Genomic DNA, 27,978 nt, shown 5'->3' with positions numbered 1-27,978 from the left:
GCTAGCGGATCCTGCGTCGGGATTATCGTGCATCCAAACGATAACAACGTCTAGCACCTAGACTAGTGCTGCATAGAAATGTGGCTAAGGAGGCTGCAAGCAAGGGAATTATCCGAAGTTATTCATGACCTCCAGCAAGCCGCACCAGACGCCTTTATGTTGATCAATGGTGACTTTAATCATTGTTCGTTGGGAAAAAGCAGCGTACATCTTTACCAACATGTTACGTGCCCAACCCGTGGCCAGACAACATTGGATTTATGTTACTCCAGTGTAGAAGACACGTATACAGCTTTCTAATTGCCTAAGCTGGGAAGAGCTGATCATAACTTAATACATCTATTGCCTAAATATCGACCCCTCGTTCAAAGGGAAAAATCCAGATGTGTTATGCTTCAATGGTGGAATGAGGATGCTTCACTGGATTGCATGGACTGGGACATGTTGGTGTCGGTATGTGATAATCTGGATGAATTGGTGGAAACAGATTACATAAATTTTTGTGTTGACAATTTAATTCCATGTAAACAATTCGGGTTTTCTCTAATAATAAGCTATAGATTAATGGAAGGGTCAAACAGGTTATAAATAAAAAGAAATGGTTATTCAGAAAGGGCAACTCAGAAGAATTGATCAAGGTATAAAAGGAGCTGAAGCAGGTTATTAAAGCAGAGAAAGCTTCCTATCGCGACAAGATTGAAGGATATTTTACTGAAAACATGAAACGGACTTGGCAGGGTATGCGTATTATGAGTGGATATTCTACTGGTAAAGCAAACTCATGTTATTTGCCAAGGCTAAATGTTGAGTATGCAAATCAGTTTAATCACTTTTTTGGTCGTTTCCACGGTAATGATTTTACCACTGAATGTCAAAACCTTATGGAATTCTTTGCAGGACGGATTATCTAGAATCTGGCTTGAGAACTAGTGAAGATGAGGTTCGTTGACTCTTTCAACATTGGATATATCAAAGGCAGCCGGGCCGGATAAACTTTCTGGTTAAGTCTTGAAGTTGTGTGCGTCTGAGTTGGCTAAAATATTTTCTGTGATATTTAATTTGTCCTTCAGCAGTCATTCTGTTCCAACTTTTGGAAGCAGTCTTATATTGCTCCTGTGCCAAAGAAAACGGAGATTACTTGTTTGAATGATTTTAGACCAGTCGCACTGACTTCAGCACCAATGAAAGTTTGTGAACGGATATTTCTTAATCATTTTAAAACGCTTGTTTTACAGTTCTTAGATCCTTTACAATTTGCATATCAAAGTAAACGGAGCTGTGAGGATGCTGTCTTATTGTTATTGGATAAGGTTTATTCTCATTTGGAAAATACAAGGTTTGGTAATTCTGCAAGGATAATGTTTTCGACTTTTCGTCTGCTTTCAATACCATACAGCCACACATTTTGATTCAGAAATTGGAAAAATTGGCAGTCCTTCCTTTTGATTTGATTGAATGGATCATGAATTATCTTACAAATCGCACTCAGTTTGTTAAATTGACTTAAACTATCCGGTCAGTAACTATTACTTCAAATACTGTAGTACCACAAGGTACTGTTGTTGGGCCACTTTTATTTACATTGTATACTGCCGATATTAGATCTGGATCGGAGGTGTGTCCTCTCATCAAATTTGCTGATGACTCCGCTATAGTTGGACTGACCGATGGAGATGATGAGGAAGCATACCTCCAGTAGATTGGAGCCTTTGTTGAAGCATGCGAACAGAATTTTCTCAAATTGAATATTTGCAAAACAAAAGATATGGTGATTGATTTTAGAAAGACTCCGAAGGTAGTGAGGCCCGTAATAATTAAGGGCACTGAGGTTGAACAAACTGGAACCTATAAATATTTGGGAGTAAGACTGAATGATAATTTAACTTGGAAGGACCATGTAGATACTGTCCTCAAGAAGCTCAATACTCGGAGTTATTGCTTACAGAAAATGGCAAATTTTAATGTTCGAAAAGAAATTTTAATGTCGTTTTATGTTGCAATTTTATGTAGCGTCTGGCGGTACAGTTTGATTTAATGGGGAGGAAATATAAGTAAAATGGAAAGAGATAGAATTGACAGAGTGATAATGCTGGCTGGACGGATGATTGGAAAATCTCAGATGTCGGTTGATACGGTCTTGAAGGATATTCTGCTAAGCGAGATAGAGCTTATTGAGAATGATCAGAGTCACCCCCTTTATGATGAGCTTTGTGGTCGGTGTATAGGAGGAGTATAACTGGCAGACTACGACTTCCAATGCTGAGAACTAATCGATATCGGGATTCATTTGTTACACGTGCAATTAAATGTTATAATGCTAATTTTAAACGTTGATCTGAGTTTTGGGAGGGGATATTAGATATGGTTTAATCTGTACGTGGTCGGAGTGTATTTTGTCCGTGTTGTTATGGAGTGTATATAGGTCGGACGAATTTGAATTGTATTTTAATGTATTTGTATTTCGGTATTTTAATGAGCTGGATATACCTTAATTGTATATTACGTAATTCTGCATTTTATGTAATCTTTGTGCGAGAAAAAGAATTTCCATAATGACCCCTTCTAAGAAACTGCTGCATCTGTCGGATGTGAGTGTCTTCAGTTCCAAGATCAGTTCTTATGATTCTTGGGCATCCCACGGTACCGTGTTCACGTAATATCCCGCAATGACAGCAGGGTCACTGCTCGTTGTACATGTATAATGCTTGGAACCACAAAACACGCCTCGAGAAACCATCAATACATCCATTAATGCAGATTACGTAAGGTTTTAGCTTATGGTAAGAGTCAACAAGCCACATATAATTTGGACCACGAACTCGATATAGCCGTCTTTGCAATCTCTTCCTTGCCCTCGTTTCGACACCATGTGGATCTAAAATTCCAAGCAACAGGCGCACGGTTTCCCTATCTGTGTTCAAGCCATTTTGGGTGCACTTTAGGTGCATCTATCGATAACCGTGTAAGCTTGCTGACTGTTGCAACTCTTCTTGTAGAAAACAGGCAACATCTATCACAAGACCAAGATTTCGCAATTTTCAACAGAGTGTTCGCTTACTTATTAATACTTTGTGATTAATCAGGACAATATTAAGAATTTCCTTGTAAGCTACACCAAGAAGGGAGTAGCATCGAATAAACCACACACTCTCAAGGTGCCGTACTTGCAGAGTGAGTATAGGAACGCTTGAGCAATCAGTAATAACGAAATAAATAATCCGTAGTAACAAATTAATAATCAGTAATAACGAAATAAATAATCCGTAATAAACGACCTAGAAAAATACTTGATCACCAAGGCCAAGCAGATGTCATTATAACAAATTTCAGTAAAGCCTTCCATACAGTTCCTCACAAGTGCTTTCTCGTGAAGCTTCAGCAGTCAGGAATCACAGGAACCGTACACAGCTGGTTTAAGAACTTCCCCACCATGAGAGCACAGTCTGTTGTATTACATGAAGTTTCCTCATCAATAGTCAGGGTACATTCTGGAGTTCCCCAAGGCATTTTCCTGGGGCCTTTCCTTTCATCCTCTACATATGTGACCTCCCCTGAGGCATAAAATCCGAGGTATGACTCTTTGCTGACGACTGCATCCTTTACCGTGAAATTAAGTCCGAAACAGATGAAATGGTTCTACATGGTGACATTGACACACTATCCAACTGGGGATCTTAATGGCAGACGAAATTCAAAACAAACAAATGCCATGTGGTGCATATTACAAACAGAAACCCCTCCAAACCTGCTACAACATGAATGGGGAGCATTTACACTCAGTCTCAGATCACAACTACCTTGGCGTTGAAGTTAACAATAAGTTATTGAACTAGGCAGACCACGTAAATGGTACAGCAACCAATGTTAACAAGGTCCTCGGTCTTCTGCGCAGGAACCTGTACAGTTGTCCCCGCAAGGTGAAAGAAATAAACCTACAAAACCTTAGTACGTCCCCAAAACCTTAGTACGTCCTTGTGTGGGACCAGCACAAACAATATCATGAAAAATATGATAATATAATAAAAATATCATAAAAATAGGTTGGAAGCAATACAACGTAAAGCGGCCAAATTCGTCTGCAAAGACACAGGTAAAACCAGCAGCTGACGCCAAGAACTAAGCTTGTAAGTCATGTGCAACTTCCTTTGTTCCCCGTGGAGTCAAAAAGGATCATTACAAATATTCATTTCTACTATGAACCATGGAACCTTTTGCCCACAACCTTCTTAGTGGAACCTTCTGCCCACAAACATCTACGCCAAGCCACTACAGTCGAAAGCTTGAAAAACTGAATAACATGGATCAAACGGGGCCCATTATTAGTTTTATCCACTTACGACGACACACCTGTAACAGTATATCCTGTCAATAGAGTTAGTTTGCAGTAAGGAAAGAAGAAGAAGAATACCTGGGCCGAACCTGTAGCTTGTGTGATTCAATTTACATTTATGTTATATGACTCCTAAGTAGATCCTTGTCATTTGATTGGAGGATTGGAGGTCCCTTGATATTTTGTAAATTGCCTCTTTCGTGGCTTACGTCATAAACGTTGAATTTTGCTATATACACCGTGCATTTTGGTTATGCAGTTTGATTTATTGCACGCAAAGTACTTCAATGCGTAATTGGTCAACAGAGGGCGCTTGTTATGCCCATGATCACTAAGGTGGAGTTCGGGCGGCCTGTTCTTGACACAGGTTTCTTGTTCTCACGCTCGAACGGCGAGAACACGACTCGGGAACACTGTTCCCAAAACAGAATTACACACCACCTCCTCGTCATGGTTTTACTGGAACACACGGAAAAACTCGGAAGATTTTGATTTTTAAACAGCTGTAAGAAATAGCGAGATGGCTTACAAAGCCGGAGACAATGGGGAGTTTTGCAAAATGAACAATATTAATTTTCCACAACATAGAAATGAATTTTCCTTTTTAAACAAAAAAGAATTCAGGCCAGTTACCCAATTAACCCTCGAAAAACGTAACGGACGCCGCCATTTTTCTTGTAGCACTACTGCCAGCAATAACCAGTTTCGAGCGGCCAACCCATGAATAATATATCGAGCTGTACATGAACGTACGAGAACAAGACGCCCGAACTCAGCCTACATAGCGGCGGGTTCAAACTTTTGGTGCCACTGTTGCTGAATGACTATACATAAAAGCTAGAACGCTGACTCAAAGTGATGCCTGCTCAAACTTAATATTTTTGTGCGGCATTTGTACGGCTATTCGCATATCTGCGTCTGTATTCTAAAACGATACGTCAAAAAACCGATACGTGAACAACCTGAACGCACAATCAGTAAATCAGCGTTTCACTTTGTTCTACGCCAAAAAAATGCAATGTGCGCGCGTGTGCGCTGCATGCACATGAATTTTGCTGTAGATTCTATCGGTATCTGGTGCGCACGACAGCTGTTGCTCCAGAACCATCCACTCACTTAACACTGACTGAATTAAAGAAACGACTTTTAATTTCGCCACCAAAAGACATGCATACGAAGTCGGACGACCTTGCTCAAATGTTAGTAGCCTTGTCCAAGCCAGTGTCAGCGCTTTTGTCGCGGGGAGATTATAGGGCCCCATCACTGCAAACGAGCCACCGTGTACTATCACGGCTCGCCAACCCCCGTAATATTTGACGACCACGCACCCGTGCACGATACAAAAATTGTCGCGTTTGCGTTCACGTTTACGTAATAGAGGTTCTGCATGGCAGCCATCTTTCTGGTAACTGCTTTTGTCGCGAAGGGATAGTACAAAAGGTCTAGGGCCTATTCGTCTGTATCCCTGTGGAACAAAAGCTCTTACCGGACAAATGGCTGCCCTGCAGAGCCTCTATACGTGCATCTAAACCCCCCTATGGAAAGGCGCCTGGACGTGCACAGGTACGTGAATGCACTGTGCTATGTGCATGTAGGCCAACGATGTACGTTGTGTACGTCCGCATAGCTTGAACTGTGGGTTGGCTGTAGTGCTTGTATATGCTTGTTTAAAAGTTTAGATACGCGTCTTGCACAAAATGTACATCTTCCAATGAACACTCAATTAAAAGGAGAAAAATGATCAATCACACCCGGTAAATCTTTCAAAAGAAGTGTAATCGGTCATCATAAACAAGGTATGAAAAATCCCAGTTGTATAATCTTTGCACTTTCCGGAACTGTCCATTTCATATCAGCGAAATTTCATCGCATAATTTCAAACTTTCCGAAAAAAAGTGCAGTTTTTCACGTTTTGATCCAACTTCCCATCTTTCACGTATTGGACGTTCGTGCGAACAACTAGTACGTGAGAGACAACATGCTCGAAGAAATGACATCAGCAAGAGTCCACACTTTTTGCGTTCGCGTTCACGTAGAAAATGTGCACTTTTTGGGTGCGTTGAGTGCTCGATGCACCATTCCATATACGCGTCAACACTTGCGAAAGTGTTGTGAATCCGTTAAAATAGTCGCTCCCGGGCGATTTTGACGGCTGAACCAACGCACACGTGTTATGTTAATGGGGTCGATTTTTGTGTCCATGACAGTAAAACGCATCAACGCACCGTGTACGCATTGCAACCAAAAGACGTACATGTAAAAAGGTACCTTTATTCAAAAGACGCCCTGCACTTAAATTCCTTGACGCAGCTGTTAAAGTCAGGGGGACACAGCAGGCTCTGCATGGGTACTAGTGTGCCAAATATTGTACAGGAATAAAGGAAGATACAGTGAAATGGGTATGGAAGAATTCAACGCATGAGTGGAATTAGCGAACTCATTTTTGAGAGTTGACCGTGCTAAACATTTTGGGCTATAATTCTTGAAGCATTAGAGGAACGACACAACCTAAGATAAAGAACTTTGGATCAATTATATGCCCTGGTGGGGTTCACATGTCTTCCAGAGGGCAATACAAATCCACGAGTCTATACGTGGAGCGGTATTGTTTGGTCTACTACATAAAGTGCGGGCTGTTTATCAATTACATCAGCTAGCCATTTGGCAACCTTTTACCGGTACGACAGGGTACAAGGTACATAAATATTATGTAACACTATGACTAAGAAACAGGCTAGAAATAATTAATTACTGCCAATGTCATGACCATACGATAACTAATTTAAAAGAAAAGGGAATTCCACGGACTTCCAACCACTGTTACCAGGGAGCCCTAACAGTATCTATAGAACTCGGTTCCAGGTTGCCAGTAGGGCACTCTCTGAGCAATTTATCAACTTGCACAATTGGCACCTCTTCCGTTTGTCTGAGGTTTCGTTACACCACTATAGTAAACCCATCCATGCTAGCAGTTAGCTGCCTGCATAGGATGTGGTTACACCACTATAGTAAACCCATCCATGCTAGCAGTTCGCTGCCTGCATAGGATGTGGTTGCACCACTATAGTAAACCCATCCATGCTAGCAGTTCGCTGCCTGCATAGGATGTGGTTACACTACTACTATAGTTAACCCATCCATGCTAGCAGTTCGCTGCCTGCATAGGATGTGGTTGCACCACTATAGTAAACCCATCCATGCTAGCAGTTCGCTGCCTGCATAGGATGTGGTTGCACCACTATAGTAAACCCATCCATGCTAGCAGTTCGCTGCCTGCATAGGATGTGGTTACACTACTACTATAGTTAACCCATTCATGCTAGCAGATCGCTGCCTGCATATGATGTGGTTACACTACTACTATAGTTAACCCATCCATGCTAGCAGTTCGCTGCCTGCATAGGATGTGGTTGCACCACTACTATAGTTAACCCATCCATGCTAGCAGTTCGCTGCCTGCATAGGATGTGGTTGCACCACTACTATAGTTGACCCATCCGTGCTAGCAGTTCGCTGCCTGCATAGGATGTGGTTGCACCATTACTATAATTTTCCCATCCATGCCTAGCAGTTCGCTGCCTGCATAGGATGTGGTTACACCACTATTGTTTACCCATCCATGCCTAGCAGTTCGCTACCTGCATAAGATGTTATCTGGCAAAGCTTGCCATTCTTATATTTTTTCTCAATCGGATATATATTCTTTGAGTCATTATTGGTGCTTGCCTTGGTCAAGATCATGATGGCCCATATGCAGCATTTACTTGCTGCTGTGGTGTGCTATCGACGGGGATCGCATTTGCCTATCAAAAAGGCTATAGGCCTGACGAATGTCCCATTTCATTGCTTGGAGAATGAAATGGTGTGCTCATGTGGACTGATATGTTTCCGACTGCCACGCCAAAAGTATGTTATAATGTTTCATGATTTTACCTCCGACATCCCCACATTTGTGTGTTGTTGTATATTGATATATTGCTTTGAGTTAGCCTAATGCCGGTTGATCATCATCAACCGGCATTAGGCCAACAGCCCATACAGGCCCAAGTTGCTGTTTTGGTGTGCCGTTAAGGAGGCTCATCTCAGCCTTGCTGCACGTCAAGGCGAATGGTCCATTTCATCTGTTAGTCGCTGAGATGGTGAGCTACGCGGTGATGCTGAATATAACTTTACCAGTTGGACATAATTTATTCTGAGTTGATACTTATGGTGTCGTATGTGTACACTTGTTACGTGTGACACAGCATGCATGGCTGTTACAGGAGATTCGATTACATACAATTTATGGTCCATCCTCTGTGCTATCCAACATCTTACGTTATTCAGTGTTCTCTGAAATCCAAAAGCCAAATAATCATAATAATCAGTTTATTAAATGAAGGTCCAGTAATACACAAAGCAAAACTAACAGTCAATTGAAAACCTTGATGTCGGTTGCAGATCGGCTGGGGGTTCCACATTACCTGAAGACGATATACATATTCGGGTTGGTGCATGTTTCATTTTTTTCCACACTGTCTGCGGTTTAGTTTCACTTTTGTTTCAGGATGCCACGTCACAAACGTGAAGGTTACAGACCAACTTCGTCAAACTGAAATCAACTACAGACTTGCAGTCAGTCAAGACGTCGCACCCCTGCGCACTTAATAACAGTTGCTCGGGAGACAGCCGAGTCACCTGTCAGGCCCGAAAAGGCATCCCAACCACGCAAGATGCAAGAAACGCCAGGAACACAAGAGGAGGAAACTGTTTTATCTATTGACAGAAAGAATTCAGGAGTATGTAACAGCCTCCGTAAAACACGTTATATCGGAACAAGTCAGTCATGCGGTGGAAGAAGAGCTAAAGAGGGCGTTTCAAGCAGATAGCGACGGAATGGTGCGTCAAGAAGATATCCAGTTCATCATAGGATCGGCTCTCACACAATGACACCACCGCCGTCTCCATGGACACCACAGAATCCTGAAGGAGAAGCACCTACTACAACTCCAGAACCAGTTCACTGCAGCAGTAATAACCAAGTTCCGACCATTACTGGACCAGGGCTGGGGCCGGGATCAGTTTCGGTTGAGCCAGCTCTATGGGAGACGCTGGATTTCGGACTGAGGCCGGGTCCTGGCGTTTCCCTAGGAGTTGGACAAGAGTTGGGTTTACCTGACAGGTGAGTCTTTGGGCATTGAGGATTCGGTTCCCATTTCGGCTCCACTGCCGCTAGACTTTGCCGTTAATAAAAACATTAAGAGGAAAATTTGGGCGAACGAGTATGTTGATTTGAGCTTGCTGCTCAACCCTTCACAAGCTGTACAAATAATATCGTGGTTCAGAATGTTTCCAGTATGAATAGTTCGTTGTGTTTAGTACCATCAAACAAAAAGCTGCCAAAAAGCATTAGCGACTGGATCTCTGCCTTTGCTATTTTTTCTTCAGTTTACACCCACAGGTTTACAACGGAGAGTGGCAAGCTCCTTAAGTATGGAGAACTAATTAGGCAAAAAAACAGAGCCGGAAAGGGTCAAACCTCCCTTAGCCCAGGACAAACCGGTAACGCCAATAAAGAAAAGCGTCAAGTTATGTTGCAAGGCTATGACACTGCTAAAGCTAAATATCTCATAGACGGTTTCACATTAAATTTTAGGATGGGTTTATCGGGTGAACAAAAAGTACGCACATTAAAGAATTTAAAATCTGCCTTTGACAATCCGGCGATACTATGTGAAATGTGGAATACGGAGATATCGAAGGAAGGACTTGCATGGACCTTTTCCGGAAAGACCACTTAGCAACTTTTGCATGAGCCCTATTGGCTTGGTTCCTAAAAACAGCGTGGGGCCTTTCGGGTTATAATACATCTTGCCCTAGTTACAGCTCATTTACGGTATACCAGACAGTAAGGCAACAGTGAACATGCGTCCAGGGACGATGCTATTCGTATTTCAAAGAAAGTTGGGGAGTAATGTGTGCTTTTAAACTTGACATTAAGTTTGCTTTCAAGATCATCCCAATTCATCCGGACCATCACAGTTTACTAGGTTTATCGTGGCAAGGCCAGTTTTATTACGACAAAAGTCTTCCTATGGGTTGCCGCCCCAGTTGTGCTATATTTTAAGAATTCAGTACAACGATAGAGTGGATAGCAACGAGGGAACTGAAACGCGCAGGCATACTTTATCTTCTCGACGATTTTTTTGCTCATTTCCAGCTATTTTGAACAAGGTTTGCAGAATTTAAAGGATTTTCAAATGCTTTGTCACAAGTTAGGCATTCCTTTAGCACCTGAGAGAACCGAAGGGCCAACAACATGTCTTACATTTCCCAGGATCGAGTTGGATATCATGGTTATGTCAGCACGGTTACCAGCCGAAAAATCAACAAAAGCCACGAATATAACCAGCGACGTACTGAACAAGACTAAAGTCACATTACGGGAACTACAGTCAATCATTGGTTTTCTAAACGTCGCATGCAGAGTTGTGGTCCAGGCAAGGCATTTTTTAGGTTGATAAATTTGACGATAGGAATTTGGTGCCCGTGGCATTATATTAGGTTAACAGCACTGGCTAAGTTAGATCTGCATGCCTGGTTGCTGATTTTAAGACAGTTTAATGGGGAAGCACTTTTCCCGTCTGACCAGTGGTTTTCTGGTAAGGCATTACATTTATACACTGATGCTGCAGGTTCCCTGGGGTACTGCGCGGTCTGTGATAAACAATGGTTTTAATGGTCAATGGCCAACATCATAGGCCGAGGGAAATGTTCTAATTAAGGAGGGCTATCCAATTGTAGCTATGGTATATGCCTGGGATCATCTGTGGGCTAACCAAAGAATGCTACATGCTGATAATGAAGCTTTGGTTAGCATAATTAACTCGAACACAGCTAAAGAGGTGGAAGTCGTAGCTCTGTTACTAAATTATGTAATAAAGTGCATGCTGGGTAAGATTTGAAGCTTAGCATGGTGGAAGTTACATGAGATGTAAGCTCATTTTGGAAGAGGCGTGGTTCTTAGAAGAGCCTAGGAGTGTTGACTCTACGTTTCTGCCGTCCTCGAGGGCTGAGTTATTAAGGTAATCCGGATGCAGTGGAGCGTGGAACGGGGTTCGCGGGTTGCGTAATTGCTGCGCGTGCACTAGGGCATGAAGGTGTCGGATCCTGTGGTGGCGCGGGGATGCATGTTAAATTGGCGGGAAACCCTGGGTTCGGGTAGAGGGGTCCCTTATGCCAAGGGGGGTGTGGCTTCGGGTAAAGAAGACCCTAACACCTGGGGTGGGTGGTATGGGTTTTGGGTATAGAGGACCCTACTGCCCGGGGAGGGAGTCGTCTTGGGGTGCTTGTCGTGGGCACCAGATGTCGCTGAGCTTGAAACCGATGTCCTGGGCACGGTGTTGTACCGGAAAATCTCAATGGCTTCTTGGATTCGAGGAAGTTCAACACAGAAAGCCTCAGTTTCGATGCTGATATGTACAGACGGCGCCAATGTGAAATCCCTCCATTTAGAGATTCCCTCTCGCTGCCGCTGATACTAATAGCCTTATTTGTACCTCATTTATTTGAGTCTAAATACGCACCCGGTACCATCTATACGTATGTATCAGTGATTAACTTTATTCACAAACTACATAATATTAGTGAGCCCAGCAACAGTGTTGTAGGCCTATGACTCGAGTCCAGGAGTTGGACTCGAGTCTCATTTTTCATGACTCGGACTCGACTCAAATCACATTGGATAATGACTCGGACTTGAGCTTGGTCACTCGTGACCCCAGTCATGTATTTTCATCAAAAATCATATTTACCGTATACGTATACGCGAAGATTAATTTGTACGCACCTGGTTTGCATGCGTGGAGCGTCGGCGCGTTGCAAATTTTCCACTTCGCCCATTAATGTATGGCTAAATATCTACTGATGAGTCAACCAGACGCGTCATATTCCGTATCCACAAACTGTGCGGCGGTAATCAGACTATGCGCTGGGCGCACATTTTTTATTTACACGCGAGTATGGACGTACATATCAGCCTCATAGTCTCCAGAACCAGTCGCAAATATGAACACTTTTAGCGAAATGTCCAGGCTTGCGTGTAAATAAAAAATGTGTTGCCTGCGCTGGGCGTGACTGTGAAAGGTTTTTTAATACCCTCATCTTCGGCTCACGCATTCTCCTAAGCCTGTCTTAAATGTACTTTAAAAGCGGCCCAACACTTCATTCCCTAAATATAGAAATAAATGAAGATACTGGTGGATGAATTTCATAAGCATAAAAGTACCCATAGCTTTTGCAATGTACCGGTATGTAATTAATAACTGATATCGTGAGAGCGAATGAAATCCTGCATACCATGAAGATAGATGGTAAAAAGCAACGGTCGACCAACGGATCCCTTCGGTACACCGTGATTCAATTTGACAATATCGGATTTAGCTAGCATTACCAACACAGACCAGCTGATGACGGTCACTCAAATATGATTTGAACCAATCAAACGCACGACCAGAAATAGCAAAAGTTGATAAGGTGTTAAGTAATATGTCATGATTGCCAGTGTCAAACGCTGCGGACAAATCTAAAAGAACTTCAGCAGTGAGTCTACCGACATCCATTTGTGACAAAATGTGATCAGATAGACTGATTAAAAGGGTTTCAATGCTACAGTTGACACGGTAGGCCGACTGCCGATCATTATACAAGTTGTTTGCGTAGATGTGATCGGTTAATATGGAGAAAACAACACGTTCAAGAAGCTTTGACAAATATGGTTAGTTTGACTCTGGACGGTAGTTCTGTCATAATTCTTGGTCAAGGCTTGATTTCTGCATCACGGGATGCACATTCACGATCTTCAACGCAACTGGTACCTTGCCGTCGCGGAGACTGAGAATAACAATCTTTGCAATGACGGATGAAAAAGCAGGAGCACAATTCTTGACAATTTTCGGGCATGGGATCAAGATCACAGGATTTTACAGGACTGGAGCGAATCAAAGCTACAATTTCCTCAGGTGTAATAGGCTCAAGAAAGTCCATAACGGCAGACGTCTGCGCTGGTTTATGAGACATTCTGATGCAACAGAGGGTAAACGAGCAAAAATGTTGTGGATCTTGGTGGCGAAGAATTGACTTAAAGTCTTTGCGATAATGTTGCTGTTGCCAAAGCCACACGAAAAAGTCGCTTAGAATCGCAGTAACAGTCGTGAATTAACTGGTTGTAATGAGCATGCTTTAATTTGCAAACCAAGGAAATGACGCATTGTCGTTGCTCACGATATAACTGGCGATGTATTTCGAGTCTGGAAAACACCACTTGCGTTCAAGTTGTCTACGTTTCTTTGCCTCTCCAGAGCTATCTCATTGTTGTACCAAGGAGTGCGAACCTTGATGGATTTTATTTTGGCAGGTGCATGAGTGTCCAAGAGCTCTGTAAGGACGAGATTGTATTGGTCAACGGCTTCTTGGACGGAATCAGAAATGGCTTACAAAATATCATGCACAAGGAGATCACTGGCAAAGTCTTCCCTGTTAACTGCTCTGATGTTCCTTACAGTAGTTTGTGTACGAGTTGACTGCAGTTTTCGAATTTTCAGAAGACAAGAAATGGCTGAGTGATCGGAGGTACCCAGCAAAAGTTGCAAATCTGAAAAAAAATGCGTATATCGGAGTATCGCGTGATGAAGGCATCCTAGATATGTCCACGCTCGTGAGTAGCAAATTGAATATTCTGGAGGAGACGGTTTGCATTTAGAAGGTCGGTGAACCTTCTGGTGTTCGATGCCTCAGGATTATCGAAATGAATGTTAAGGTTGCCACAGATCACAAGTGGCGCGGCTCTATATTCGAACTTTTGCTGTCCACCAGAAGTACGAATTCGTCTTAAAATAACAAAAGGAAGCTGGCTACATGGTGTTTGATAAATTACAAGGCTGCTACTATTTGAGGTCATAGTAACAGATAGATCCTCAACAAGACTGTTAATTGGTGGAAGTAGTGTTGACATGAATGTCCAATTCCTTACGAAAGTGTACACCCACTCCGCCCCCTTGCTTGTGGGTTGTAGGTTTGTGTTTAAAAAGGTAACCACAAGGTGTTAAATCGTCAATGATTGCTTCATCAGAGTCAGCCTAGCCATGTTTCGCAAACATGAACATTGTCAAACTTGTTAGCAGCAACAAAGTCTTTAAATTCTGTCGATTTATTACGAAGAGAGCGTACATTGAGCAAGCAGGAACTGACATGATCGTCTTTGCAGATATTGACATGAATCAGGTTCGGATGAAATATGTTAGGCTGTGGTGATTTTTGTATGAAATCAGGGTGAAACCATCAGAAGGGATGGGGTTACCAATGGTCACCCTGACCGGGAGAGCATGTTTATGTTTCGTACGCATACTATCCTTGTAAGCACGCTGGGTATACCTGCAATGTGTCATCCTGATGTTGTGCGTCGTACACTGGTTCCTGAGTAGTTCAGAGGTTGACGGAACACGGCACTCTTGTTCGCAGGTGTGTGGTGACAATGGGCAATTGAGATCAAAGAGAAAGTGCCGATTGTATGAGCGGGTTACATACGTACTGACAGCTGGTTGCTGCGCAAAGGTGGCTTCAGCAGAATTTGGCAATGACAAAGAGTTGGTTTCCGCAGCAGCAGCTAACAATACAGCCAAATGATTCTGGAGAGCAGCTGTGTCCAGTTCCTCTTGGTTTGTCCAGGATAACTCAAGCAGAGAGACGATGACAAAGGGTCGCTAGAGCTATGGCGTTGACAATCGAGATCTGTGTCCCAAGAAGCCGGACGATGACAAGATATCAATCGAATCCAGAGCACTTACAATCAAAGGAGACAGTCGCAGGGTGGTCAGATGATCAAAAGCAACCACATGGTGCAGAGAGTAATAATAAGTTAAAGTAACAGAAGACACAATAAATGATAAGAAGACCAGAGAGCAGAAAGTGGAGCTGCCAGACACGCTACACACAAAATTTATGACATCATAGCTTAACATAGGCCTAAATCACAACTATAACCGGAAAAAGGTGCTTGTTATGTTTTGTATGTACCAGTTTCGCACAAATCCAGTAATTTTGTATTATTTGCTGCCCAGTTTGTCCCTATAACACTAGAAATCAAACCTCATATCAAGGGCGGAGATTTTTAAGTGAGGATGGAGGAGGGTGGAAGGATTAAATAGTGAATCTGTGAGCCAGGTATACATACTAGCACACGCACCAAAATGCGTTGTGTGATGCACTTGCAACTCCATTACTAGAGGGCACATTCCAATCATGTTGAGGAAACAGGACTGTTAGACGGGCAACTTATTACACGGTTCTTTTCTTCAAAAGAAAAAACGTGTACGACAGTCTGTGGAAACGATTAAAGCAGGGGGCACTAATCAAAATCTCTGTGCGTGTATCGTCAAAGTATGTTCAATTAAACTTGTAATGGTGACACCTATCCTGTTTTCATTTTTCCTTGTCTCTTCCCCATTAATAGGAGGGGGCAAGATTTGATCCGAAAAGCCACTGTTGTAGTCATAATTATGTAAGCAAAACATGCATACCTTTCCATGTTGTCTGTATTGTACAAACATCCTGTCCTGGTTCGCAAATTTCGTCAGTGGTTTTTAGACACTCACTTGAACCTCCATAGCTCTCACAGTAGTGACACTTAAGAGAAACCCCTAAAACAATAAAACATTAGAGACTTTGAGAAAACAGCTCTCTGCATACCGGTAATTAATTTTGGCTCAACTTTAAAAATCAACATGTGGAAAGGATCTCTGATCGGTACTGAATAGTGCTTGTGCAAAACAAATATTAAAAAAAAGAAACTTTACAAAAGTCAAGTTTGACGTAAAATTCTTTATAGATCTTCCAAAATTCATTGCATTAAAAACACCCGCATCCCTATGAGCTCATCAGGTCCTCCTCAAGTCGCAACCTACATGTACATGTATTTCCCACATGCGATGATAATTGGAGGCCTGGCTTCCAGCCTATCCCAACATCGCCCATAACTGCACGCAAGAATACACCAGACAACAGTCAACTTAATTGATTTCGTCAGCGCAAGGTGAGTACACTACGTCTTGAGTTACGGGACACAGTATTAAGGACTGCGTATATCTGACTTTCAACATGGACCTAATAAGGTTTCCTTCCTCACAAGTCAGGATGATGCAAATGTAATATCAGATGATGCTCTGGCATCCTTTAACCTATGGAGCAATTTTATTTTGGTGCGCAACGTCTTACACGCTGGTTGGGGGTCGTATGACGTCACTTGAGCCGACGATGAGATTCCCCGCATTCCACACGGATCAGCGCGGTCTTCGTATTACTGTCTCGGCAAGTGAGATATGGAAGTTTAGAAGAGTGGACTGATAACATATCAATTATGACACTTACCGGTTTCTTGTTACCAAACACCGGTAACACAGATGTAAAATAACCAACCTTTTCAAATTACTAATTTGTAAAGGATGGTGTAAATTTTATTAAGCTTCAGGTATCATGAAAAAACATATAATTTCCTAAATGTCCAATGTACGACCTGAAGATACAGTCCACTTTTGTGGGTATGTCTTTACTGGGAACATTATAATGAACGAAGCTTGGCGAACAGAGTACACTATTAGACTAAACAAACATAATTTAATGTAACCAAAACTTATTACACAAATCAAGGTGAGATATGCCCGACGACAGGATGACGACCGCTGACTTGAGTGGGCCACGCTTTCGCCTTACATAAGCTTTCAGCCTTAATTTATGCGAAGTCACATGCCACGCGGGCGTAGGCTAAATAGTTACATAACAATACTATGGAACATAAGGTTTTATACGCATAATTTTTTCTGAAGATTTGGTGAATAAACCCAAGGAGGAACAATTTATTTTCTTAAAAGAACCTCAATATTCTTCATCTTACGGAATATGGTATTACAAAGGAACTGTCTGAAACAGGCTGCAATTAAGCTACGGCCAGCATGATTCCCACGTATTCCCAATCGACGTAGTTCTGGCTAAGAAAAAAATTCAGATGCAGCCGGACTCGTCTGCTTTATCGGCTTTTCGATAGGAAAATCTCAAGACATAGTCTTGTGGTTTTTTTTAGAACAGTTCCTGGCAGTTTAAATTTAAATGTAAATGTTTACGAAATCTAACCGTTTACCTGCATATTTTGTCAAGGTCTGTGACATAAAATTTTGCTTTGATGGGCTTTCAAGCTGAGGTTGTACAATCGAGGACATGGCAAACCATAGGCCCTACACGTAGAAGCTATTTTGAGCTTTATAGGACTAGATTTCTACATGTATTATAATAGTATTTGGTTTTATCCAGTCGCCACGCTGACGATGATGTTCTCGGTGGGCGGATGCAGGTATGTCAGTAATGATAACATTATTCCATTCGCATAAACAAACCAAGAGGGCTAAAACATATGTATAGATGACGGAAATGCAGAACATAATTCAAGCTAGAAGCATCACTTAACCAGTAAAGTGTAATTACTAACAGAAAATACAAGCTAAAGAATCAAAACAAGTTATTTACAATATTTCCCGTTCCATATTTGGATAGGATACATCTTTCCGTGTAAACTTTCAGTCGACAGAACATAATGGTATGGGTTGGTTATCATGTTTCTGATTTGACACTGGGTCTAGTTCTCATACCGCACTCTCCATTAAGCCACTGCAATGGTTTTTCCGTATCGGTTCACAAGATGCAAAGGGGACTAAACGATGCAGAAAATATACTGGAACTACTCATGGCTGCTTCAACGCAAGTACCCCTGGTTTAAAGTTAATGACTAGACTGGAGCATTTTGACGCGTGTTGTGCTTATAAACCTTTATCCATTATCCAATAGTTAAATGAAATGTACAAATCTGTGTATGTGGAACGTCTGAGTATACCAATAAACAGTACCGCAATATTACGGTGTGTGCCTATTTTAAAAAGGACATTATGTTGATGAAAATTTTACCACCTACAAAATATTAAGGACTGGAAGTATTATATTTCTACAGCTGCATAGTTTTTCATGGAGGAACTCTGCTTGGTATCTCATTACCCTTAAACCTTGTCATTTTGACCAACACCACGTCCATTTTTCCATTTCTCCGCCAAACCCTAATGTTGTAACATATCACGTACAGCATTCTGTCATCAAGAATCCATACAGGCGGGTAGGCTAACGACACAGGCCTCAGGCTATGAGGCTAAGAGGCATAAGTAATTTTCTTTTCTTTTTAAATTCGATAACATACATTTTGTTAATATGTTTATTGAATTAAATAGATTCTCCCGCAGTGACGTTCGTCTGAAATACATAAAATTTTGTCCAGTATTTAAATAACGCTATTAACAGGCTGTATTCCGTTCTCCAATTGCGATTAAATGATAAGTGAAACGTCTCCCCAAAGGGTTTGTTCTCATTTTTTTAAATTTATTTTCACTGAGCAAAGGTTCCTGGAGGTGCATTGTAAGAAAGCGACATACATTCCCTGAATTTTACTTTGTTATTTTTAAACACCTCCCAAAAATATAACCAATATCTTCCTGTCTGTTAAGAATTAAATGTATTATTTCCCAAATAATTGTTTCTTCGTTTATCAGGCAATCGCACATAATACATTCGTTCAGAAAGTGCGTCCGATAAGACCAAGCCACGTTTTCATGGGGCACGCACATTGATCTGGTTTTGGTATAGATGACTACCTTGATCCGCTCCATGATGTCGAGTGAACAAATCGAGACACAGTGACCCGACTAATAACTGCGAAGTCTTCGCTACAGTAAGTGTAATGAAGGAAAAAAATTGCGACAAGGTATCCATCGGTTCCAGTTCATGTTCAGTTGACTGAGAGACTTGTTTTCGATAGAAGTGGAGTTCCTAATGCTGCAGTGCTGATAAACACGTATGCTGCAGTTTTGGTAAACATGGGCTGTTAAGTGACATTTGCTTTTCTGCAATAGAGAATTTCGTTGCAACGCTTTAATACTCTGGATCTAGACCAGTCTGGAGAATAACATGCACTGATGCAATGACCCAAGGGCATTAAAACGATGTTTACATCTTTCCTTGATTATTGATGCGTTTTCTGATGCCTCACGGCAATCTTTGGCCAATAAAATTAGCAGTTTATTTATATCTGTAGAAGCTCAGGCTCTGAGAAATAGAGCTGCTCTCTGCAAAGGAAACGAAAACAATGACTTTTCCAAGAGTCGTGATGCAGAGCAATGTTCTGATGATTTGGCCATACCCTGAACTACCTCGCTGAAAAAATACACAAATCTTGCATGTTCGTCGAGTTCGACGCCATTTCTAAACTGGCATTATTAAAACAGTGCACTGTAATTTCTTTACATATAAATCAGAGGACACGAAATAGGCAACTTTCTTTTTCAATATTATTTGTTTGCCCCCTCCCCGTTCAGAATAACCCATCACTCCTTAAACGTACGATTCCTCCTAAGGTCACACATTGATGATAATAAGTCTGTCGATTTGTCACAAAAGTTAACATTGCATATTTACATTTATCTTCCTTGCTGAGGAGATGTTGTGAGAACAGTTTTGACACTGAAAACACAACAAAACAAATTCTAACTGGGGATTCCCGCAAGTCGTTGGCGTAATACTTGGATCTCTTGCGCAGTTAGATTTCTCGTCAGTTAGGGCCTACCCGTCAAAAGACTCACTTTTACATCATCCACCGATAATGTATTACGTGTAAGCGATAATGTATGACGTGTAAGCGATAATGTATTATGTGTAAGCGATAATGTATTACGTGTCGACGGATAATGTAGTTAGAAAGAAAACCTTAATCGATATAAAATAGGCCGCCCTATCACTTTCGACAGATGTGCTAACGAACATTATCGGTAACATTTGTAATGCGCACATGAGCTCAAGACTTGTCTCAAAATATGCCCGTGGTAGGGGGCTGAACTTGCCTCACTGGTAGGCAGGCCCATTAACCTTAAACCATAGAACATTTTGGGTTTGGATCAAGATTATGGCCCAATGCACTTTCTGTGTTTTTCAAAATATTGATTTTCTCTTTTGAACGACGTGAAAAAGAATATGATACCCTGTAATTAATAAATTTGCTTTTTTGCATTTTCTTTCCTTTATACAGCTTAATACGACTTTCCACATTGCGCTAATGGCGCACAATAGTTTAAAATGTTAAGAACGAATGCTCATAAATCTAGTGACGTGCCAGCTAATTTGTTAATTACGCATCACATATGTTTTGACTTGTCCAATCGCGTAGCTGCGCGACCCCTGGGCACGACCGGCAGCGTCTTGGATGGTCATCCGACATTATACAACACATGAACTTTCTAAGAGGTAAACGCCACGCGATCGTATTAACGTTATCCATCGATACTAATAGACCGATTGTGCCTGCTAAATCACGTAGTGGGTACCAACCACTAATCTCCATCATAAAGAATGGATAGACATCGCGTCCAAAACGCGTCAAGCGTATGCGTATTTTCAAGAGGGCAAATAACAAGCGTTGCGAATTTTATTGAGTGTACTTTCAAACAGACACTTTCAAAAACTGTTTGAGGTACTATATTGAACTTAAGTCGTCACATTTCTAAGAAAAGCTGAATTTTGCACCTGTTATGGAAAATGTTCGAAAGAATAATGGTTGCGGTGTGCGCAGCAGTGAATTGCCGGAGATAAATTGTGAATCGAGTTTGGAAGGAACATCTTTTGATATGTGAGTCGCACTTTCAGAACATTTCTGCATGCCTTGTACTGTATAATAATGCTTGACTTAAAGCCTATATAGTAAGAAATTTATGACAGTGTATCGAGCCTATCAGGCTCAGCTCAGTATATGAGACTTCCCTATATCGAAGATGGAACCGTTGAAATATTACTTATTAGCAATGTTTCTAAACTGAATGATTACTATGTCGTTTATTTTCCCCAGGTTACACCGGAAATATCTCCAAGAAAGCCATGATTTGGGTTTGTAGGATGTGCAGACGCATTGAACCAAAATTGTGTGACAGACGATGCGATATGAGTGACCTAATTCTTCTTCGGGGCAGAGATGAAACCGAAGCGGGACACATAGAGCTGACTTTCTGTTGATGAAGCAACAAACGAGGAAATTCAAAGTCAACGCAATGAAAGAAACATTGTCTAAATAATAAAATTAGTCGTTCTCAGTTAAGACTGACTTTTTCATTTCTGAACGTAGTTGGTAAATGTTAATCTTTGGTCAAGTTGTGAACTAAAGTTATAAAATTTGATTTAAAAGTGTCTGTGGTAACTTAGAAAGTAACTTAGTTTGGCTGTTCAGTTATAGCTGCGCTAATTTTGGGTATACAGAAAAAATTCTCACAATTCTGTCTGTCACGTGTCGGTTTTCAATAAATTTATTCAATATACGAATGAATATCTGTACAACTTTTCCTGTAAGCGAGTAAAATTGAAATTAAGACTTTGAAAAAAAAATGGTTAATTTATTCCGCATGTGCAGTTCATTTTCGAGCAGACAAAAACAGTTTTTCGTGCAAGCAGAGACGACGTTATACCTCGTACAATACCGAAGGGCAGAAGCATAAATGAATTTCGAGAGGAACAAAATACGACACCAAGAACAACACACAATTTTCCTCCATTAGTAAGATTTTTAAATAACGGTAAATCTCAGAACAGTATTCAAAAGTGGGTTTTACAGACCCTTATAACAACGAAAAAATCTAAATTGCAAAATTTTTGTACTAATTCCATCAACAAATTTTTAATACAAAATAAGTTTCTGATACAAAAATATAGCACCAGATTAAAAATTCACCCTTAATTCATTGATTTCAAGCATTCATTTTGAATCCGTCGGATAAAACTTTTAATAATCAGGTCATTTTGAATCACCCCAAAATCCTATCGATCTAACGGTGCATGAAAATTCAAAGCCATTTTGTATCCATTTTTAATACCATGGTATATCGAACACGGGGTTGATGATTTTCTGTTAGATTGTACCGATTTCCTTAGGTCTGATATCAGTTCATGAGGTGGAATTAGTGACATTTTCTGTTATCACTTCCGCTGCTGAGTGTGGACACTGACCAGTGCCGTACCGAGACGTCGAAGTCATCGCGTCCACGTCATGGTGGTTTGTGAATTTAATCAAATTACTTGATTTAAATTTTTAAATTCAAATCCAAGTTTATTTAATTTTGTAACAGACATATACATGAAAGAAAACTATTACACATACAGCAAGTTTGCTTGCTTTTAAATAGACAATGGAGGCAACTTGTCTCCAATTTTTATAAAAGTTTTTAAAAAATTGATTTAAATGAAAAAATCTGATTTAAATTTAACAATCCGATTTGTTAGAATTAAAAAAATCAACAACCCTGGATTAAACAAGCTTCCAGTTCGAGGCTCTGGCTGCCTATGGCGACGGCGTGCAAAGAGCGAATAGCAACGTGTATTTTGAGTGCTCTTTACAAACAATGCAGCAAAGTTACGGTACAGTAACCAGCATATCCGTAGTCTGAGTACGGTGCCTACTGTCGGCTTTATTTTTGGCAAATGATACTTGTGAAACACTTTGCTTTGGTGGACGCCGTATTTATTGATATTTAATACCCACTATGGGTCACATGACATGGCGGGATCAATCGATCTATAGGTTGCGTTTGCGCGGTTACTCCTGTTAACACGAGTAGGACGCGTACGCGTTACACTTCGGTTCAGGAGTATACTCCCCTCTAACGAGAGTACAATCTCGCTGACCCTCGGGTCGTACTCCAGCCGTACTCCACCCCATACATTCTCGGTTAGAAATGCACTACAAATTGATAAAACAGCATCGCACAATTCACGATACATTATCGGTTGGTGGCATGTTATTCGTTGGCTACTAGGCCTAATGTACGTTATTGTTACGGTATAGCACTAAAGCGACTACACCAAGTTTAACACAACATAGTTAGTTATAACTGTTAATTCCAAGTGGCATACGCTGCAAACGAAACGGGGTACAGATAGTTCCCATTGTACACCATCTTGATGGAAAATTGCAACTGCGTATACAGCCAACAGGTGCGTGTGCGCGCGGTGTGCAAAATGTTCGAAATTCGCCCGCGTGCTGACCCAAATGTTCGAAATACGGCGCAGCCGATGAGCGTCACAAAAATTCAAGTGAAAAAAACAATGTCAATGTACGTGGCAATCTGTAGAAAGTTACGTCATTTTGAGAAAGACCTATGTTGACCTTTTAAACCCTTCATCGGTCATCTGTCGACCAATCACATGCTACAATTTATGTTCGACATGCGTGTAAAAAGTCCGACAGGCGTGCAAGTGCGTATTATGCTCGCATGCAGCTGCAACATACAGTGTGGCATCGAGGAGAATCACCCAAGTGCACATGTGGATGAGTCTGACCGGATCGGTCTCCGCTCCGAGCATGAACAAAGGAGGGCGTGTTTTTAATTGAAAATGGCAGTCATTGGTAGGATCTCACCGCTTTGGCGCGCACGTTCTTTGCGTGTGAGCCGAACGCGTGCAGGACTCCAGTTAGAAAACTTTTCACCAGCCTGTCTTTCGCTCAATGGTGAGGGTGCACTTCAACTAAGGGACGATTTTAAACTCTTCCAAACAACCCCAGTATTTACATGAGTAGTGTTTCTAAGAGCATTGTATAATTATACACAGTTTGGCAGGACTCCAACAAGAGGACACCTTTACATACATCCCGATTGGACTCTGATAATGATGTCAAAAGCAATTCTTTGCTAGAAGAGTGCGCGCTTCACAGCCATTCACTGACTGACTGCGAGTGTTGGCTAGTTTCATTGTTACGCAACGATTGAATGTGCCGACATTAATTATATACAATTTAGCAGGACTCCAGCAAGAGGACGCACGTACATCGTCCGAAAAAAATCTTAACACATTGAGAATTTTCCTATATAATTGACAAAAAAATGTTTGCCACGTCTTCCTATCAGCATACCGAATCTTAGGTATAGTATGCCATCGAAGCCCGTTTTCATATCATGAGGATTATCACCGAGCTTGGCACAGAATATTCAGTCTACGATATGCATTTCTCATTCCCAGCATGACACTGATGTATTTTCTTTTACATAGCAGGGCGTCGATATCCATGGGCAAGAGACGTGTGCAGCGCAATTCAATTAACACAAGGATAGACCGTAACGGGATCGATCAGGCCAGAAACTTGGCTTGGGGCTCTAACACGATACTTTATTGCTTTAAAGGCGTATTGTGTCCATCGATATTTTCAAACACAGGTGAAATGACCCTGTATAACAGTGTTTGCCGGTCACAACATTCCATAGTATTAAAATCTTTCAAGCGGAAAATTAATTCTTATTTGAAAACCCCTCTTATTTGAAAACCCCTTGTTATATGTTGAACATTTCCTGAATCATATGAATTTTGGAATAAGCTGGTTACGTAACGAGTTGGCTAAAATGAACAAGTAGTTGATTTTCCCCATAGCAGCTATGTGTTTCAAGGTAGAATTGTTTTCAGTCGCAAACGAAAGTGCTATCTAGTTTAGTCTCTGCAAACAACAGACGAACTAACCCTGTAAAAAATCTCCCAATGGCGTGGATTAAAAAATTAACCTTATTCTGTAATAATTCCACACGAAAATACATACACGAAGTGATCAATGCATCTGTAAATTCGGACTGAATTTCGAAAGATAAAGTAAACAACTTACCTACTGGAAGGCAAAATGTTATAGCCAGAAAGACAGCAGCAATATACGTGAATGGGGGCATGATTTTAGTCATTTATGCCCATCATTTAAGTCATTCAAATTCCGTCGTCAGTGTGCTTCCATCAACTTCTCTCCACTGTCAAACTGGTCTTCATTCTATTCACATAGACAGTCTACTACATTTATGCCATGTCTTGCAAGGCATCACGTCAAGGGTCACACAGTATTCGACGTGGTCAATCCAAATATCACCGATGAATAGAGGTTTGCAGGGAGTTCCAGTTCATGTATACATTTGGTACATATACACGGGTAAAAATTACCGCCCAAAATAATCGACTTTCTCAAGGCATCGATCGGGTGTGTTTGCGATGCGTGGAGAAAGGATGCTTGTTAAGTGGGCACAGCTAAGTACATGTATGTAGCGCCTCATCCGAAAGACCCTACAACTAGTCATGAATTATATATGACCGTGTTGTGCGTAGTCGTCTTCGTGTTGAGAGAGCAGTCATCACTGCAGTGGCGTCATTGCCTACGGATAACTTTTGGATTGCATTTTTATTATGCATGGCACTCACCCCTAGCCACTGTTGTTGAAAGAATTCAAACAAGACACAATGATGATGATGAGATCAGTTTTAAGTTAGTTATTTTATCACTACTTCATATGTTTAGGCTACCTGGAACATACCGGTTATCTTGTAAAAAATTTTTTTCAGTTTCATTTTTATCTCTACTTTGTATACGTTCACATTTAACATCTTATCTGTTATATAGTTACATAGGAAACTTGTGATTGGACTTTTGTTCAATTCACTTTTGTTCAAGAGTGAGTTGGTAACTTCAGTGGAATGAAGGATTATAAAGGTTAAGAAATGCTGATAGAGTAGAAAGAAAGAGGCGGATCTGTAATTTGTTGGGGGGGGCTCGGATCTTCAAAATCCGCCATAATTTTTTTCTCACCACGAATGGGTGTGTGTGTGTGTAATGATCCAAAAGTCCCCTGGGATTTACGCCTATGTTTCTATAGTATCTTCCTTTCTCAGAAAAAAATCCCTCTTGAGTAGGGAGGCTCAAGTCCCCCCCCCCCCTGGCCACACGGGGTGCATCACTGTAGACAGATAGATGTTGTAACATTAATCCAAACAAGTTGAGACGCTTGTGACTGAATATACAGCAGAAAAATGAAAGCACTTCAATCAGGAAGAATAAAACTTCCTTCTGAAACTGAATATTAAACATGAGCTCCTGTTTTGGGTGGGTGTCATAATGGCTGCCCAGCTGTATTCTGGGCTCTGACATTTTACTGTGTTTGTGCCACTTTGGGTTGTCACCTTTAAGAATATTTCAGTAGACAGGGCTTTTATCACTGATCATACTTGATCAGCTTAATAGAGGAACATAGTTTCTGCAAAGAGAATTGGTGAGGATTTGACTTCGGGCTTTGAAGATTTCAGCCGAATATAGACACATGTGTACAGTACGTCAAACAGACCCACTGCATGGCTGATTGCCCCCATTCTACGGATGCTAAACACTCTGATGTAGGATTTTTCCTGTTTACGAGCACTCCACTGGTATTCACCAAGCACGATCTTATCAACAGATATGCAGCATTACATCAGCTATCTTTCATTTGGAATTGTAAGAAAAGGTTTGGGAATGGGCCAACTATTCAAACGCTGTGGCCGTTTTCAACACCGATCTGTCAGGAGATATCGAATCTAATCTCGGTCCTGATTGTTTGATGCTCAATGGTGAATCAACCAATGATTCCCGATAGCTGAAGGAAACAACTGTTTAACATTTACTTTCAAAATATGAAGAGTCTCAAGAACAAATTGCACGATTTTCATATTGTTTGTTGAGCAGGGGATACCCCTGGGTGGTACCAACCATTTGCCCTAACTGAACCCTGTTTGTCAGCTGATGCAGGCGATGCAGGTATAATAGTTTCTGACTTGACTTCATACTTTTCCACAAGGACAGATCAATAGTAGAGGTGGTGGTCTCCTTCTTGGTTGTCACAACTCTTTACAGCGTTGAAGAAGAGCTGACCTTGAACGCGATGATCTAGAATTACTGCGGGAGGAGGTCAAACAGCGTAGACGTTCCAAGATGTTGTTGGTAGGTGTGTTCTGTAGACCCGCAAGCAGTGGGCTTCAACTACTAACATCTCTCGCAGACTGTGTTACCAATGTATCCTGTGAGTTACAACAGCCTATGTCTTATGGGAGATTTCAACCTACTGTGACGTCACACCACCCCAGTGGCACGTATGTTCATACCTCTCACTTAGTTGGTGCGCATGCTCATGGAATCCATAATAGCAGCAGAAGCCAGTAAAATGGCTCTTGACTCGAGCAGGTGGACCCCAAAGTAATCGATCAACATCAAGCTCAGACAAAGTTGTTTGTCCCTCATATCCTTACCGATTAGAATTTAAACACTCAAAGTCCCCTTTGCTAACTTGCACACTATAAAAATCCATTTTCTGCCAAACCTTTGCCCGTCTTTGTCACGTACCTCCAAGTTGTAAGTGAAGCCAACATTTTAGAGGGGATTTTTTCAGTTTTGGCGAGTTTTCCCTGACATTTTGTACTTGTGAATGGTGAGGAATATCATGAACACTCAAATGAGAAAGTATCATACAAGATGGAAACCGTATGGATGAAAACGGAAAGTTTTTGTTTGTGCCTTTTAGTCCGGCAATTTGCCGTGATTGTACGTTTTCTTGCAATGCAGTAGGTCAACTCGTACCCAAACGCACTCGTATCCAGGTATGTGTACGTGTGCACCATGCTCAAAATCTGGACATCTCATATTTGACTGCTGACAAACAAATATTTGAATTCGCATGAAAAACAAACCGCATATCAGACAAATGGCTCTCGATCTTGAA

At 41.3% G+C, this 27,978-nt stretch overlaps 1 protein-coding gene and 1 long non-coding RNA gene across 2 annotated transcripts in view; one reads left to right on the top strand and one right to left on the bottom strand.

The window, feature by feature from the left end:
* The window catches only part of LOC147795545 (uncharacterized), a 48,065-nt gene extending 22,538 nt beyond the window's left edge, over nt 1–25,527 (bottom strand). Inside the window, exons 1-2 of the mRNA XM_087131665.1 lie at nt 25,077–25,527; nt 15,886–16,005 (exon numbers count right to left, since the gene is read on the bottom strand). Of these exons, the coding sequence (XP_086987791.1) occupies nt 15,886–16,005; nt 25,077–25,149 (193 nt within the window). The 5' untranslated portion in view covers nt 25,150–25,527. The remainder of the gene's footprint in view (nt 1–15,885; nt 16,006–25,076) is intronic.
* On the top strand, nt 64–3,184 carry LOC147795546 (uncharacterized). The gene is made up of 2 exons (XR_015423771.1): nt 64–453; nt 898–3,184. It is a non-coding gene; the product is annotated as an uncharacterized LOC147795546 (long non-coding RNA).
* Nucleotides 25,528–27,978: the final 2,451 nt, after the last annotated feature.

This window comes from Acanthaster planci, unplaced genomic scaffold, assembly GCF_054643075.1.
Source record: "Acanthaster planci isolate LZ-2023a unplaced genomic scaffold, COTS_SCS Contig7, whole genome shotgun sequence".
Lineage (NCBI taxonomy): Eukaryota > Metazoa > Echinodermata > Asteroidea > Valvatida > Acanthasteridae > Acanthaster > Acanthaster planci.
Note: the sequence above shows the minus strand (reverse complement) of the source record. Positions and strands in the feature narration are given on the sequence as shown.